The 12,669-nt window shown below is 33.2% G+C and overlaps 1 protein-coding gene across 2 annotated transcripts in view; it reads left to right on the top strand.

The window, feature by feature from the left end:
- GEN1 (GEN1 Holliday junction 5' flap endonuclease) overlaps positions 1-11,960 on the top strand; it is a 31,149-nt gene extending 19,189 nt beyond the window's left edge. For both annotated transcript variants that reach the window (XM_032866883.1, XM_032866884.1), the window contains exons 7-14: positions 884-972; positions 2,876-3,026; positions 3,331-3,367; positions 3,459-3,539; positions 4,571-4,701; positions 6,260-6,321; positions 8,010-8,150; positions 8,668-11,960. In XM_032866883.1, coding sequence (XP_032722774.1) covers positions 884-972; positions 2,876-3,026; positions 3,331-3,367; positions 3,459-3,539; positions 4,571-4,701; positions 6,260-6,321; positions 8,010-8,150; positions 8,668-9,989 — 2,014 coding nt within the window. In that variant the 3' untranslated portion in view covers positions 9,990-11,960. The remainder of the gene's footprint in view (positions 1-883; positions 973-2,875; positions 3,027-3,330; positions 3,368-3,458; positions 3,540-4,570; positions 4,702-6,259; positions 6,322-8,009; positions 8,151-8,667) is intronic.
- The last annotated feature ends 709 nt before the right edge of the window (positions 11,961-12,669 follow it).

A 12,669-nucleotide genomic window follows, 5' to 3' on the forward strand; every position in this document is an offset into this window, starting at 1 on the left:
TTTTTTTTAGACCTTTAACTTCTGTAAGTAGAGAAACATAATTCAGAGTACTTGTTTTTATGAGGAATACTTGGTGATTATCCCCTTAATTATCCCCTTAATTATCCCCTTGGTGGCTTTATGTTGCCTCGAACTTTAGCCAAAAATAAAATTAACCTTTATTTAGTAGAAACCTTAACAGATACACATTTTCCTTAAAATCATTTGTTAAACAGACAATGTTTTGCAGTTTACATAAGAGATTAAGGAAATGATAATTTCAGATGATCTAGATTTTTTAAAGTTTTTACTTAGAAACTTAATCTTCTATTTAGTTTTATAGTTTACCCTTCACCCCTATTCCTGATACGGGAAAATGTTCACGTACATCATTCTATTTGTTTTGTACTCACACAGAAAAGAGATCAAAAACACAAATATACAAGTCATTCTCCTTATATCTTGCTGCCTAACTTAAGATTCTCTAAAAAGAAAACACCCCCAAACTGAATGAATGTATGTTATATACGTATGAGTACATGAATATATGAGTACATATTATTTTTCTCCTCTTCTCCTTATCCCTCCCTCTCCTTCCCTCCTTCTCTTTCCTCCTCCCTTCCCTTCCACTCCTCCGTCTTCCTTCTTTTCTCCTCTGTAACCATCTGATTCTCTCTTCCCCCTGTTGCAATTCTATTATCCTTGGGGCCACATTTTTAAATTGAGGTACATAGATTGAGGGTTTTCCCAGGCTGGGCCAGTGACTTTATCATCAAAGAGAAAACAAATGGGCAGGTAAGGAAGGGAAGAGAATAGCCTGGCATTTGAGAGCATGGCATTTTGGTGACCTTGTTTTTGTTTTGTGTCATTTTTCCTTTTAACATCTTTTTTTTTTTTTTTGCAGGTTTACTCAGTGGAATGAAGAATCATCCTCTGATCCACAACCACTAGCTATTAAAACACCGGCCCATTGTTCTGTGTGTTCCCATCCAGGTAAGCAGATGTAGGGAATGAAAACTCTAGAACATTACTGTCTGATACCCGCATTGTCATCCTGTTCTTATAATACTTGTTACATACTCTTCCTCAGTAGATTGAAAATCCTCAGTATCAGGAGTTGTGTCTCATATGCACAATAGACTCTCAATAGATGTTATTTGAATGAAATAATATGATGTAAACAATAAGCACAGGGCAAGTGCAATTTCAAACTATGATACCAAATTATGTAGACGTTAAAATTATGTTTTCAATATAGAAATCCATTTAAACAAAAAAAGAAATGTCATAATGCTAAATCTTAGGGGGAAATCAAACTAAAACCATTTATTTTTATTTGCATAAAAAAAAGTGACTTAAAACTAATTTCTAGGGTGTCTGGGTGGCTCAGTTGGTTAAGCGCCTGCCTTCAGCTCAGGTCATGATCCTGGGGTCCCGGAATGAGTCTTACGTCAGGCATTCTACTCAGCAGGGAGTCTGCTTCTCCCTCTACCCTCCCCACTGCTCGTGATCTCTCTCCTCCATGAATAAATAAAATCTTTAAAAATAACACTATTAATTTCTAATACATGTTTATTATTATTGAAAATAACTTGGTTCCTCTTCACTAGTCTTGGTAAAAAAAAAAAAAAAATGTCATTAGTGTGTACTAGATCAGAAGCACATTTCGCCCCCAGGAGAAAGTAGGAGATCTTATTAGCTCATCCTTTAAAAGAAATTCTTGGGGTTTCTGGGTGGCTCAGATGGTTAAGCATCTATCTGCCTTTGGCTCAGGTCATGATCTTAGGGTCCTGGAATTGAGCTCTGTGTCAGGCTTCCCACCCATGGGGAGTCCGCTTCTCTCTCTCCCTCTACCTCCTCTCCCCTCAGTTTGTGCTCTTTCTAACTCTCAAATAAATAAGACCTTTAAAAAATAACAATAAAAATTAAAAATAAAAGAAATTCTTTTTCTATTTGTATCAGTATATGTTCGTAAGCATTATTAAATTGCAGATGAAATCATGGACGATATAAATGTTTTTATAGGATACTTTAGAGAATTCAATTCTGTAGTTTTTTGATACTTTATAAATGACAGTTTTAGTTCCTGTCAGTTATGTGTGCTCTTCTGTATTCTCAAAACAATGTTAAAGGTGGTCATGCTTTCCTTCAAAAGGGAACTAGGGCCCTACACCTGTGCATAGTCTTAATTCATTCATGTTCCAACCACAGTTTAAAAGTAGCTGTGAAGTTTACTGAGGGCTAGATACTAGCAGAGGTAATTAACTGTTATATTCTTTTAATATTCTCATTAAAGAAACCATTTCATGAATTATTCTGTTAAGTAAAGAATCTTTTTCTTTTATGATTGTATTTATTTATTTATTTATTTGAGAGAGGTGAGGATAAGCACAGAGGGAGAGTTAGGGAGAGAAGCAGACTCCCTGCTGAACAGAAAACCCAATGTGGGGCTCAGTCCCAGGACCCTGGGGCTATGACCTGAGCTGAAGGCAGATACTCAACCAACTGAGCCACCCAGGCATCCCATAAATAATCCTTTTTAATGTTAGTGATTACATCCTATTTTTCTTGCATGTAGTTACCAAATACACCACAAAGTTTTCTATTGTTGAGTATTGTAAAATTATAATTTCTAGTTACAAATTAACAGTTTCAGATAGAAGAATATACTATAGAAACAACAAAAAAGTGTCACGTAAGAGCTCAGGATCTACGTTGTCTTAAGAGTTATTATAGTATGCATCATTATTCTATTCAACCTAAATGTATTGGAACCTTTCTATATGCTAAGGACTTCACCAAGTTCATTTTTAAAAATTTGGATAGGGCAAAAAAAATGATATAGAAGGTAAATCAAAAAGCAGTGAAAATCATACTTCTTTGTGTTTCCATAAAGGTTCATCTAAGGATCATGTACGTAATGGATGCAAACTCTGTAAAACTAATCAGTATTGTAAACCACATGATTATGAATACTGTTGTCCTTGTGAGTGGCACCGTACAGGGCATGACAGACAACTGAGTGCCATCGAGAACAGCATTAAGAAGTAAGTTCTTTCTTTTGACTCTTTTTTTTCTGTCCTGACCTATTTATACACCTCTAGTTGAATTATTTCCACATACCCTTCCCCCATGTCTAGATTGGTAACATTTCACAAAATCTTTTTTGATTCGGGTCAGACTTTAGGCAGTCTCAGAAGACAGTGATTTAGTAGTTATTCAAAGAGAAGTTTGATGACTGGGATATTATCCAAGGGCATTTTTCATTAAATCAGCAGAGATTGGATGAAATGAATTTACAGTCTAAAATTGCCTGATGATATTAACAACATGTATATAATTTATTTTCAGAAAAGCTTGCAGTTGTGAGGGATTCCCATTCCATGAGGTAATAGCTAATAATTCAAATGTATGTCTTATTTCAGAAGTTCTTTTAAAAAGTTTGAAGGCTGAATTTCTATTTTATTTTCTCTTGCTAGGTTATTCAAGAATTCCTTCTGAACAAGGATAAATTGGTGAAAGTAATCAGGTACCAAAGACCTGATTTATTGTTGTTTCAGGTATGGGAAAATAAATACTTACTTTATACTATGTAGTTGTGTACTAGGAAGATAAGAAGGGATAATCACTTTGGTCTGAGAGGAGATTTAAAACAGCTTTGACTCTTTGACTGCACATATATTTTTCAGCATTTATTTCTGATCTTCATTCCTTTGCCACGTAAGAACCATACTTCTCAGACCACAAGACAAACCATAATTATGCCCTTTAGAAGACACCTTATGTACCATGTACAGATTCATTGTATTTAGGAAGATATTGGGGGCAGGGCGTAATACCCAGAGAATGTGAGAAATAAATTTGTTGTTATAAAAGTTTACAAGGGCAATGGAAATTTTTTTTTTTTTTTTGGTATAGTTGACACACAAGATTACATTAGTCTCAGGTGTACAACTTGGTGATTTGATAAGTTTATACATTATGCTATGTCAGCATTGGGATTTTTAATCAGTGAACTAACTTTAAGTTTGGACTGTCTGTCACCTACTATGTGACCTTGTATATGTGTTATCCTCAAAAGAGAAATAATACTACTTTATGAAGTCACTATGAAGATTAAATGAGATTATTTATAGTAACCCCTAATATAGTGGTTAGGGAAACAGAGTAGTTTAATAAATTGTAAGTACTTGTTGCCTATCCCTACCAACAACAGTAATACTAATGCAACCAGCATTTATTGAACATTAAAATTAGCTATCATATTTAACACATTACATGTAACCTCACTTAATCTTTATAATCTCTGAGTTGGGATATATGTTATGATGGAAATCCTGAGGCTAAAAGAAATTAAGTAATTTACCCAACATCTTGGAAATAATCATACTGGGGTTCAAACTGACAAGTCTCACACTTACTCTTTATGCAACATTGCCTCCTTAGGAGGCTTATTGTTCTTCCTGGGAATACGCTCATTGATACTATTTTAACTAATGTTAATTCTGTAAGAAAAAACTGATATTACCTGAGAGGGCTGTTTGTCTCTAAGAGATAACAAAATCTTGTTTTATTTGTTTTATATTTACAGAGATTTACTCTTGAAAAAATGGAATGGCCCAATCACTATGCATGTGAGAAATTGTTAGTGCTTTTGACCCACTATGACATGATAGAAAGAAAGCTTGGTAGAAGGAATTCTAATCAACTACAGCCAATTCGGTAATATGAAGAATTGTACAAAGAAGTCTCTGTGTTTCCATTTAAGTATCTTACGATCTATATAATAATCTAATTAATACCTTTAATAATCTTAATACTCTTAGTAGTGGGATATATGGCTCTTTGTTATATAAAAATGGAGTAAAGGTCTAGTATGAAATATTCAAAGTTTATTCATGGTTTACATTCAAGATAACAGTAAGTTCATGTCTTCACATACTTTTCCGCTTCAAATAGTAATAACAACAGATTATTAAAAGAAATAAATATAAAATGATATAGCCAAGCTTAACCATAGAACTATTTCAATGAACCAGAAAGGGTACAAAGATCTAAAGTGGAGGCACAGGAACTGGGAATTTGTAAAACTCAGCAAAAGGTATATATGAGTGTTCATTGTGCCATTCTTGAAACTTTTCTAAAGACTTAAAAACTTACAAACTAAAAGTTGGGGAGTAAGTATCAAAGAAAAATGATAAACTACAAAGGAATGACAATCTGATAGCATACATTTTTCATGACAAAATGCTAGAGTCACGTTTCAAAGCTTTGAGTAAAAATAATTGGCAGCCTAAACATCATTTAAGCCTTATTTACTGGTTGGTGAATAAATCATGGATCCTCATTAAAAGCACTCTTAAAGGGGGTACCTAAGCCAGAAGAAAAATGAACCCAGAGGGATGATGTAGATAACAAAAAACAGTAGTCAACCAATAAAGAGAAATGAATAAATGTATTTAGCTCATTTAATAAACTAACTGGAAAAACACATATATAAATAGCTGTATAATGCTTGATGATTAATATACAATGATGATAATAAACTAAAACTTCCAGAGTATGCATGTAAACAATGTATGTAAACATGTAAACAATGTACGTAAACAATGTAAACAATGAACGGTAACCACTAAAACCCCAGAAGGACAATCTCTATCTTTGAAACCAATACATAAAGTAGGAAGTAAGACTGTCAAACTAAAAGAGTACAGGAAGGAGGAAGGGGGACATAGCAAAGAAAAAGTTGGGTGACAGAAAACACAAAATAAATTGTATAAAAGCATCCAGCAAGATCAGTGATCAACAATAAATATAAGTGGATTAAACTCATCTATTAAAAGGCCTTATATAGGACAAACAAACAGAATTCATCAATATTCTGCTATGTATAGGCATGTGCAGAATAAAACTACACAAAATTTGAAAATAAAAAGATTTAAAAGATTACCATGTAAATATTTACCAAAGTGATATAGCAAAATTAACAGAAACAAAATAGACTTCAGAAGAAAAATTATTATTATGGAGGAAAGGAATGCTGATTAATAATGAAATCTACTGATAGGATATCACCATTATCAACTCTGTGCACCTAACAATAAAATTATCTTTTGAATAAACTATTCAAAAGAATAACTGTGCCATAATTCTCTAAGTATCTTTAGAATATTATGAAAATAGAACAAAAGTCAATGAAAAGTTAATAATTCAGTCTACAAATTGAAAATTTCAAAATAACTCCTGCAGTTAGACCTCATTGGAAGAATTTGTTTTTCAGAATCGTTAAAACGCGGAAAAGAAATGGAATTCATTGCTTTGAAATAGAATGGGAAAGGCCTGGTATGTATTTACTCTAAGCAAAGTTTGTAACATTTAACCACATATGTTTAGCAAATATGATATACATATGTAAAACATGTTGGTAACCTTATTCTCTTCGTGAGGGAGGGAAAGAGACATATCACATGCACTGAGGATTGATTTTGTAGTTTACCTGTGCTATTTAAATAAGTTTTGACTAATAGTAAATATTAAAAACTTTAATTTTATCTTAATATCTTAAATTGACATTTCTATTATAATTAATGTTTAAGAATGTAATATGGAAGTAGTTTTGGTCCATATTTCTGAAGAAAATGCTGCTGCAAATGTTCTCCTTTCTTTACTCTGTTTCATTTTCATGAGAATTTATAGTTGTCAAATTACTCTTATGTTGCTGCAGGCAAAAATGCAGTGAACTCTGAATTAGCTCCCAAACTGAAGGCAAGGAAAGCACAGATCATTTAAAATGGAAAGTAATTCCAAATTCATTTTTATTTGCCTTTGAAATTAGATTGTGTGATTATAAGTGAATGAGTGAGGCTGTAGATTTGTCAAAGTTTAAGTTATAGGTAATTTTGAAGAATGAAATTATTGGAATTAGATAAACCATTCTAAGCAATACTAAGAAAACAGAAAGCTGAAGAATTTTGAGGATGTTTAGCAACAGTTCCACCAACTGTCGTATATTTTCAGGAAAGAAAATCGCATTAACTCAGTTTGGTAGTGCATCTCTGTTCAGAACTGAGCATTGCCAGGGGCGCCAGGGTGGCTCAGTTGGGTAAGCGTCTGCCTGTGGGTCAGGTCATGATTTCCTGTGGTCCTAGATCAAGCCCCGTTTCAGGCTCCCTCCTCAGTGGGGAGCCTCCTTCCCCCTATCCCTCTGCCACTCCCCCTACTTCTGCCTTCTCTCTCTCTCTGTGTCAAATTAAAATATAAAATTTATTAGAAAAAGAAAAGAAGAGAGCATTGTCCTTTGTGGGTGCTATTTCTTAAGGAAGAAAATGTAGTCCTAGCCAGTTTAACTACGAAACACTGTAAGTTAATGTTTCCATTTTTTGTACTTTAAACTCATTCACTAATATTTCATTATAGTGTAGCTTCTCATGCGATTTTTCCCATATGTAGGATAAACGTAAGGATCTAGTCTATTTATATATCACATTATAAATTTACATGCAAGCATTCTCATTTTCATTTAGTAGCTGCTTATGAATCCAGCGTACCTGGATGTATCCTCAATTCTGTTCTTTTGAGGAACCATCAATAAAGAAAGTTAATGTTGGAGTTCTAAGAAACTGTTTATTCCCAATCTTTATCTGGAATTTTAACACTCATTATACTAAATTAAAAGCAACCAACCTTATCTAAGCAAAGTGTTCTATCCTGTAGGTACCATCTTTAGATCAAGAGAATTTAAAGTTCTCATTTTGAAAGGAATCTTTTTCCAGGTCTTGCCAGGCAGAAGAAAATCAATTCTATACTAGTATCAACTAGTATTAAAACAGTGAACTAGTATCAGCTAGTATTATCTAGCATTATCAACTAGTATCAACTAGTATTAAAACAGAGATGTTATAAAGCAAGATCTGTAATGAATTATCAATTTGCACATGACTTTGCTTACTTGGTAACCTTAATTTTACCTAGAAAAATTGAAATTTACAAATCTGCAATTTTTTGTTTTTGTTGTATTTTTGATCTTTTAGAACATTATGCTATGGAGGATAAACATGGAGAAATGGTTCTACAAACAATAGAAGAAGAATCATTGTTTGAAGCAGCTTATCCTGAGATTGTTGCTGTTTATCAAAAACAAAACTTAGCACTGAAAGGGAAGAAACAAAAAAGTAAGTGTCGCATTTGCTAGCTATTTGTACCACACCCAAATGTCAAAGAAGAGTTACCTATTCTATTGGAATTTTATCTTGCCCAAATTTTGTTGAAAGTTCTATAAAACCAAGAGTTAGGAATTTCCTCTTGCTCCTTTGTCTTTTTCAAGCCACAAGTAAACCGTTCTGCTCTGTGTCTGCTAACTTAACTAAGTGTTAATAGTAACTTTACTATTGCTTGTTGAGCAACTAGTATGCATGACATGTTTTGAATTATAAACACATTTTCTTTATTTCCTAGAACTTGATGAGGAAAACAAATTCAATTATAACATTGTTTCCAAGAGAAAATATTTTATAATATTTTATTAAGAATTATGTTGTTATAACAGTTTCAGGAATGCACTGAGACAAGAAAGACAAAAATAAAAATTACTCATACAGAAGATTTCTGATCTGGACTCTTTTTTATTTGTTTACACAAGTTAAGGAAAATAAACTAGATTTTAATAGTATTGTCTTTTATTCTTTTCAGGCATGAAAATTAAGTCTAAAGAAAACAGTTGGCCAGAATCAGATAATGTGATGAGTTTCCAGTCACAGATGACTTTAAACCCCGCATGTGAAGTCTTTTCTATGCAGAATTCCAAGTTAAATTTGGAAATTACCCCTGATTGTGCATTACCCCAGAAATCTATTTCTGCATCATTGAGTAGCTTGATTTTACCTGAAGATACTCCCTGTTTGAATACACAAGAGCATTTAATGTCTTCTCCAAGACCTTTGGCTCTGCAGCAAGTTACAGCTGTCAGTAAGTCTCTAATTCCAGAAGCTAGTCAACCTAGTACCTCATCCCATAAACTATCAGCGATTGCTGATCTACAATTAAGCACCATTGACTGGGAAGGTACTTCTTTCAGTAATTCACCAGCTATTCCAAGGAACACTTCCCCTCATGGTTTAAAATCAGAACTTGAAACAGCCATCCCTGAAAATTTTAAAAATTTCCCAGAAGAATTATCATGTAAATCAGAATGGGGTACCACAAACATTAATAAAGTATTGGATCAGGATCTTCAAAAGACTAATCCTGAAGAGCATCTACTTTCTGGCATTACTCATTTACATCTTCAGGATTTGCCTTTAAAGGAACGAATACGTATAAAATCATCCTATCCTCAGGATAATGCACAACAAAATGTTGACCTGAAAACTCCGTCCCTAGGTACCACAAAAGAATCTTTTATTGCTAAGAGTGGTTCTGATTGTCCATCACATCCTTCAAAGGATCTTCTAGGAATTCATTTGCAAAATGAATCTAGACAATCTAAAGTTATAAAAGGAGATCAGCTATTTCAAGAAAACTATAAAGTTAATACTTCTAAATCTTACTCTGTCAATAACCCAATAGTAAAGACCTCCAATGTTAGAGTTGGACCATCAAATACTGCTTTAGATCATAGTAGAAAAGGTGATGTGCAAACCACTCAGAAAAGTGTAATGAAGAAAAGCGTTTGCCTTGACAGATATTCCTCTGATGAAGAGAGTGTCTCTGTGTTTGAGAAAGCTAAAAACACAACTCAGAAAATGAAGCCTAGTTCTCAGCAGCATAACCCAGCCCCATTCAAGAAAGATGATGCCAACAAGTTGAATAACTCTAAAATATATATTGAAGAAACTGAACAGTGTGTCCAGGCTTATAAAACAGCTGGAAATGAAGAGGACTGTTTCCCAGATGCAGCTAAAAGTTCTCTGAATTTTCTACAGTGTCATAAGGACAGAGGTGACTCTGGAACTTCTCTGGATAGTCTTCTTCCTTTAAGGCAAAGATTAAAACTAAGGTTCCAAAATTCTTGAACTGGAATTAAAAATATTTAAGTATAACTTAGTATCTTAGGACCATCAGCACTAGCAGAGGCAGAATCTCTACATTTGGCATAAAAATGTAATGTGGTTCTGTGTATCATGAGACACCTTTTCCATTTTAATTAAATTTATAATTAAAAATGTTGTCTGAAACTTTGGTTTTAAAAGGTGATCCTTGTGTTTAAAACTTAGGATAATGTATATTTTTAAAACATACTTTTGCCATTTTTTATATCTTTATTAATTTTTCTTTAAAGTTTTAAAATGTTAGTACAGTACTAGAGTAAATGTTTCATCCATTTGCTCACTTTTGTTCATTTCTTCCACAAACCTCTAAAGTTTTCATTTATAGTTAAGCTTGTTACCATGAGGATAATTCTTTGTAATTGCCTACACTCCCTCAGTGTCTTCTGTTGTGCCTTTCCTGAGAGTTTCATTTTCTCTTAATATGAAGATAAAATTAGTGTGCTCTTCTAGTGTTGGTAACCTTATTCTCTTTGTGAAGGGCAAAAATGGAAAAGGAGGAAGATTCTCAGTATAATCAGTAAAAATTATAGTTGTAATGGCTGAAAAACTTGAGGAAAGCTATTTCTTACATAACCCCAGGAATCACAGGTATGCCAAATGAAAGATTTTCAATATAGAATATAGAATGATAAGAGACTTAGAAATTTGCTCAGGATCACACAACTAATTAATAATGGTATGGGAACCAGAATTCTTGCCCCCTAATTTATTGCCTTTTCTGTTTTCCTTTTTTTCCATAGCACTTTTTTTCTTTTCCTTTTAAAAGATTTTTGTACTATGTGGACTTCAATAAATCTAAATATTAAATTGTGCATTAGTTTATTTGACATTCAAAAAGTCTAGGGTAACCAGACTGGAAAGTAAAAAGTAAAACTTGCTATTTGCAGATGACAAAGTATTTATATACAAAATTCTAACAAACCCACTAGAAACTATGAGAACTAATAAATGATTCAGCAAGATTGCAGGTTACAAGATCAATATACAAACATCAATTATATCTTACATCTACAATGAATAATACTAAATGAAATTAAGAAAATTCTGTTCAAAATAGCATCAGAAAGGATAAAATACTTTGGAACGAGTTTAACGAAAGAAGTGCAAAATGTACACTCTGAAAACTACAAAATATTGTTGAAAGAAAGAAAACCTAAATAAATGAAAAGACATCCCATGTTCCTGAATCAAACAACTTGATATTAAGATATTTCCCAAACTAATTTATAGAGTCAAGGCCGTCTACATCAATTTTAGCTGATTTCTTTGCACAAATGGACAAGCTGATTCTAAAATGATTATGGAAATTTAAGGGACAGAAAATAGGCAAAACAATTAAAAAAAAAAATTATGGGAGGACTTGCCTCTCCTGATTCTGATTTCAAAACTTACTACAAGTTTTCAGTAAAGAAGAATATGTTGTAGCGGCATCAAGGCACACATATAGATCAATGGGATAGACTTGAGGGGAAAGATAAATCCTCTAACATTTATGTACAATTGATTTTCAACCAGAGTACCAACACAACTCAACGGGGAAACAATTTCTTTCATCAAATTCTATTGGCACTACTGGATATCTATATGCAAAAGGATGAATTTTGAACACTACCTTGTATAATATGCAGAATTAACTCAAAATGGATCAAAGATCTGGTTGCAAACTATAAATTCTTAGAAGAAAACATGGGCATAAATGTTTGCGACTTTGGATTAAGCAATAATTTCTTAGATAAGACGCCGAAAGCTTAGACAACAAAAGTAAATACATTGTACTTCATCGAAACTAACAACTTTTGTGTTTCAGAGGATACTGTCAGAATGAGGAGACAACCATTAAAGAGTAGAAAATATTTTTAAATGGTGAATGTGATAATTGACTCTTGAATAGAGACACATGTCTAAAAAGCTCTTACAATAATAAGACAAAAGTGAATAAAATATCTGAGTAAATATTTCTCCAGAGAAGATGTACAAAGGGTCAATAAACACATGAAAAAAACTCAAATTCATTATTTATCAGAAAAATACAAATCAAAATCACAATGAGATACTACTTTACACCCAATAGGACAGCCAGACAGAGTCATAAAGACAAGTGTTGGTGAGGGTCTGGAGAAATTTGCATTCCTACCAGAAATAACCTACTGATTGGAATGTAAAATGGGGCACCCATTTTGGAAATAAGTGATTCCTCAAATAGTTAAACATAGTTACCGTATGATCCAGCAGATCCACTCCCAAAAATACACCCAAGAGAAATGAAGACATATATCCATCCAAAAACTTTACACAAATATTCATAGCCCCGAAGTGGAAACAATCCAAATGTCCATCAACTGGTGAATGAATAAGCAAAATGTGATATATCAATACAATGGAATATTGGCAATAAAAAGAAAAGGAAGTACTGATAACCTGTTACAATATGATGAACCTTGAAAGCATGCTAAGTGAGAGGCCAGTTGGAAAAGATTACATATATGATTCAATTTATGTAAAAAGTTCCAAATAAGTAAATTTATATAGAAGCAGAAAGTAGACTCAGGGTTGCCAAGGACTATGGGACTTGGGGTAGAGGAGGGGAGGTTGAGGAGGGAGAAGGGAAAATGACTGCTAATGGGATGGTTTTTTGGGGGGAGTG

This window comes from Lontra canadensis, unplaced genomic scaffold (assembly GCF_010015895.1).
Source record: "Lontra canadensis isolate GAN:19392208 unplaced genomic scaffold, GSC_riverotter_1.0 scaffold32, whole genome shotgun sequence".
Lineage (NCBI taxonomy): Eukaryota > Metazoa > Chordata > Mammalia > Carnivora > Mustelidae > Lontra > Lontra canadensis.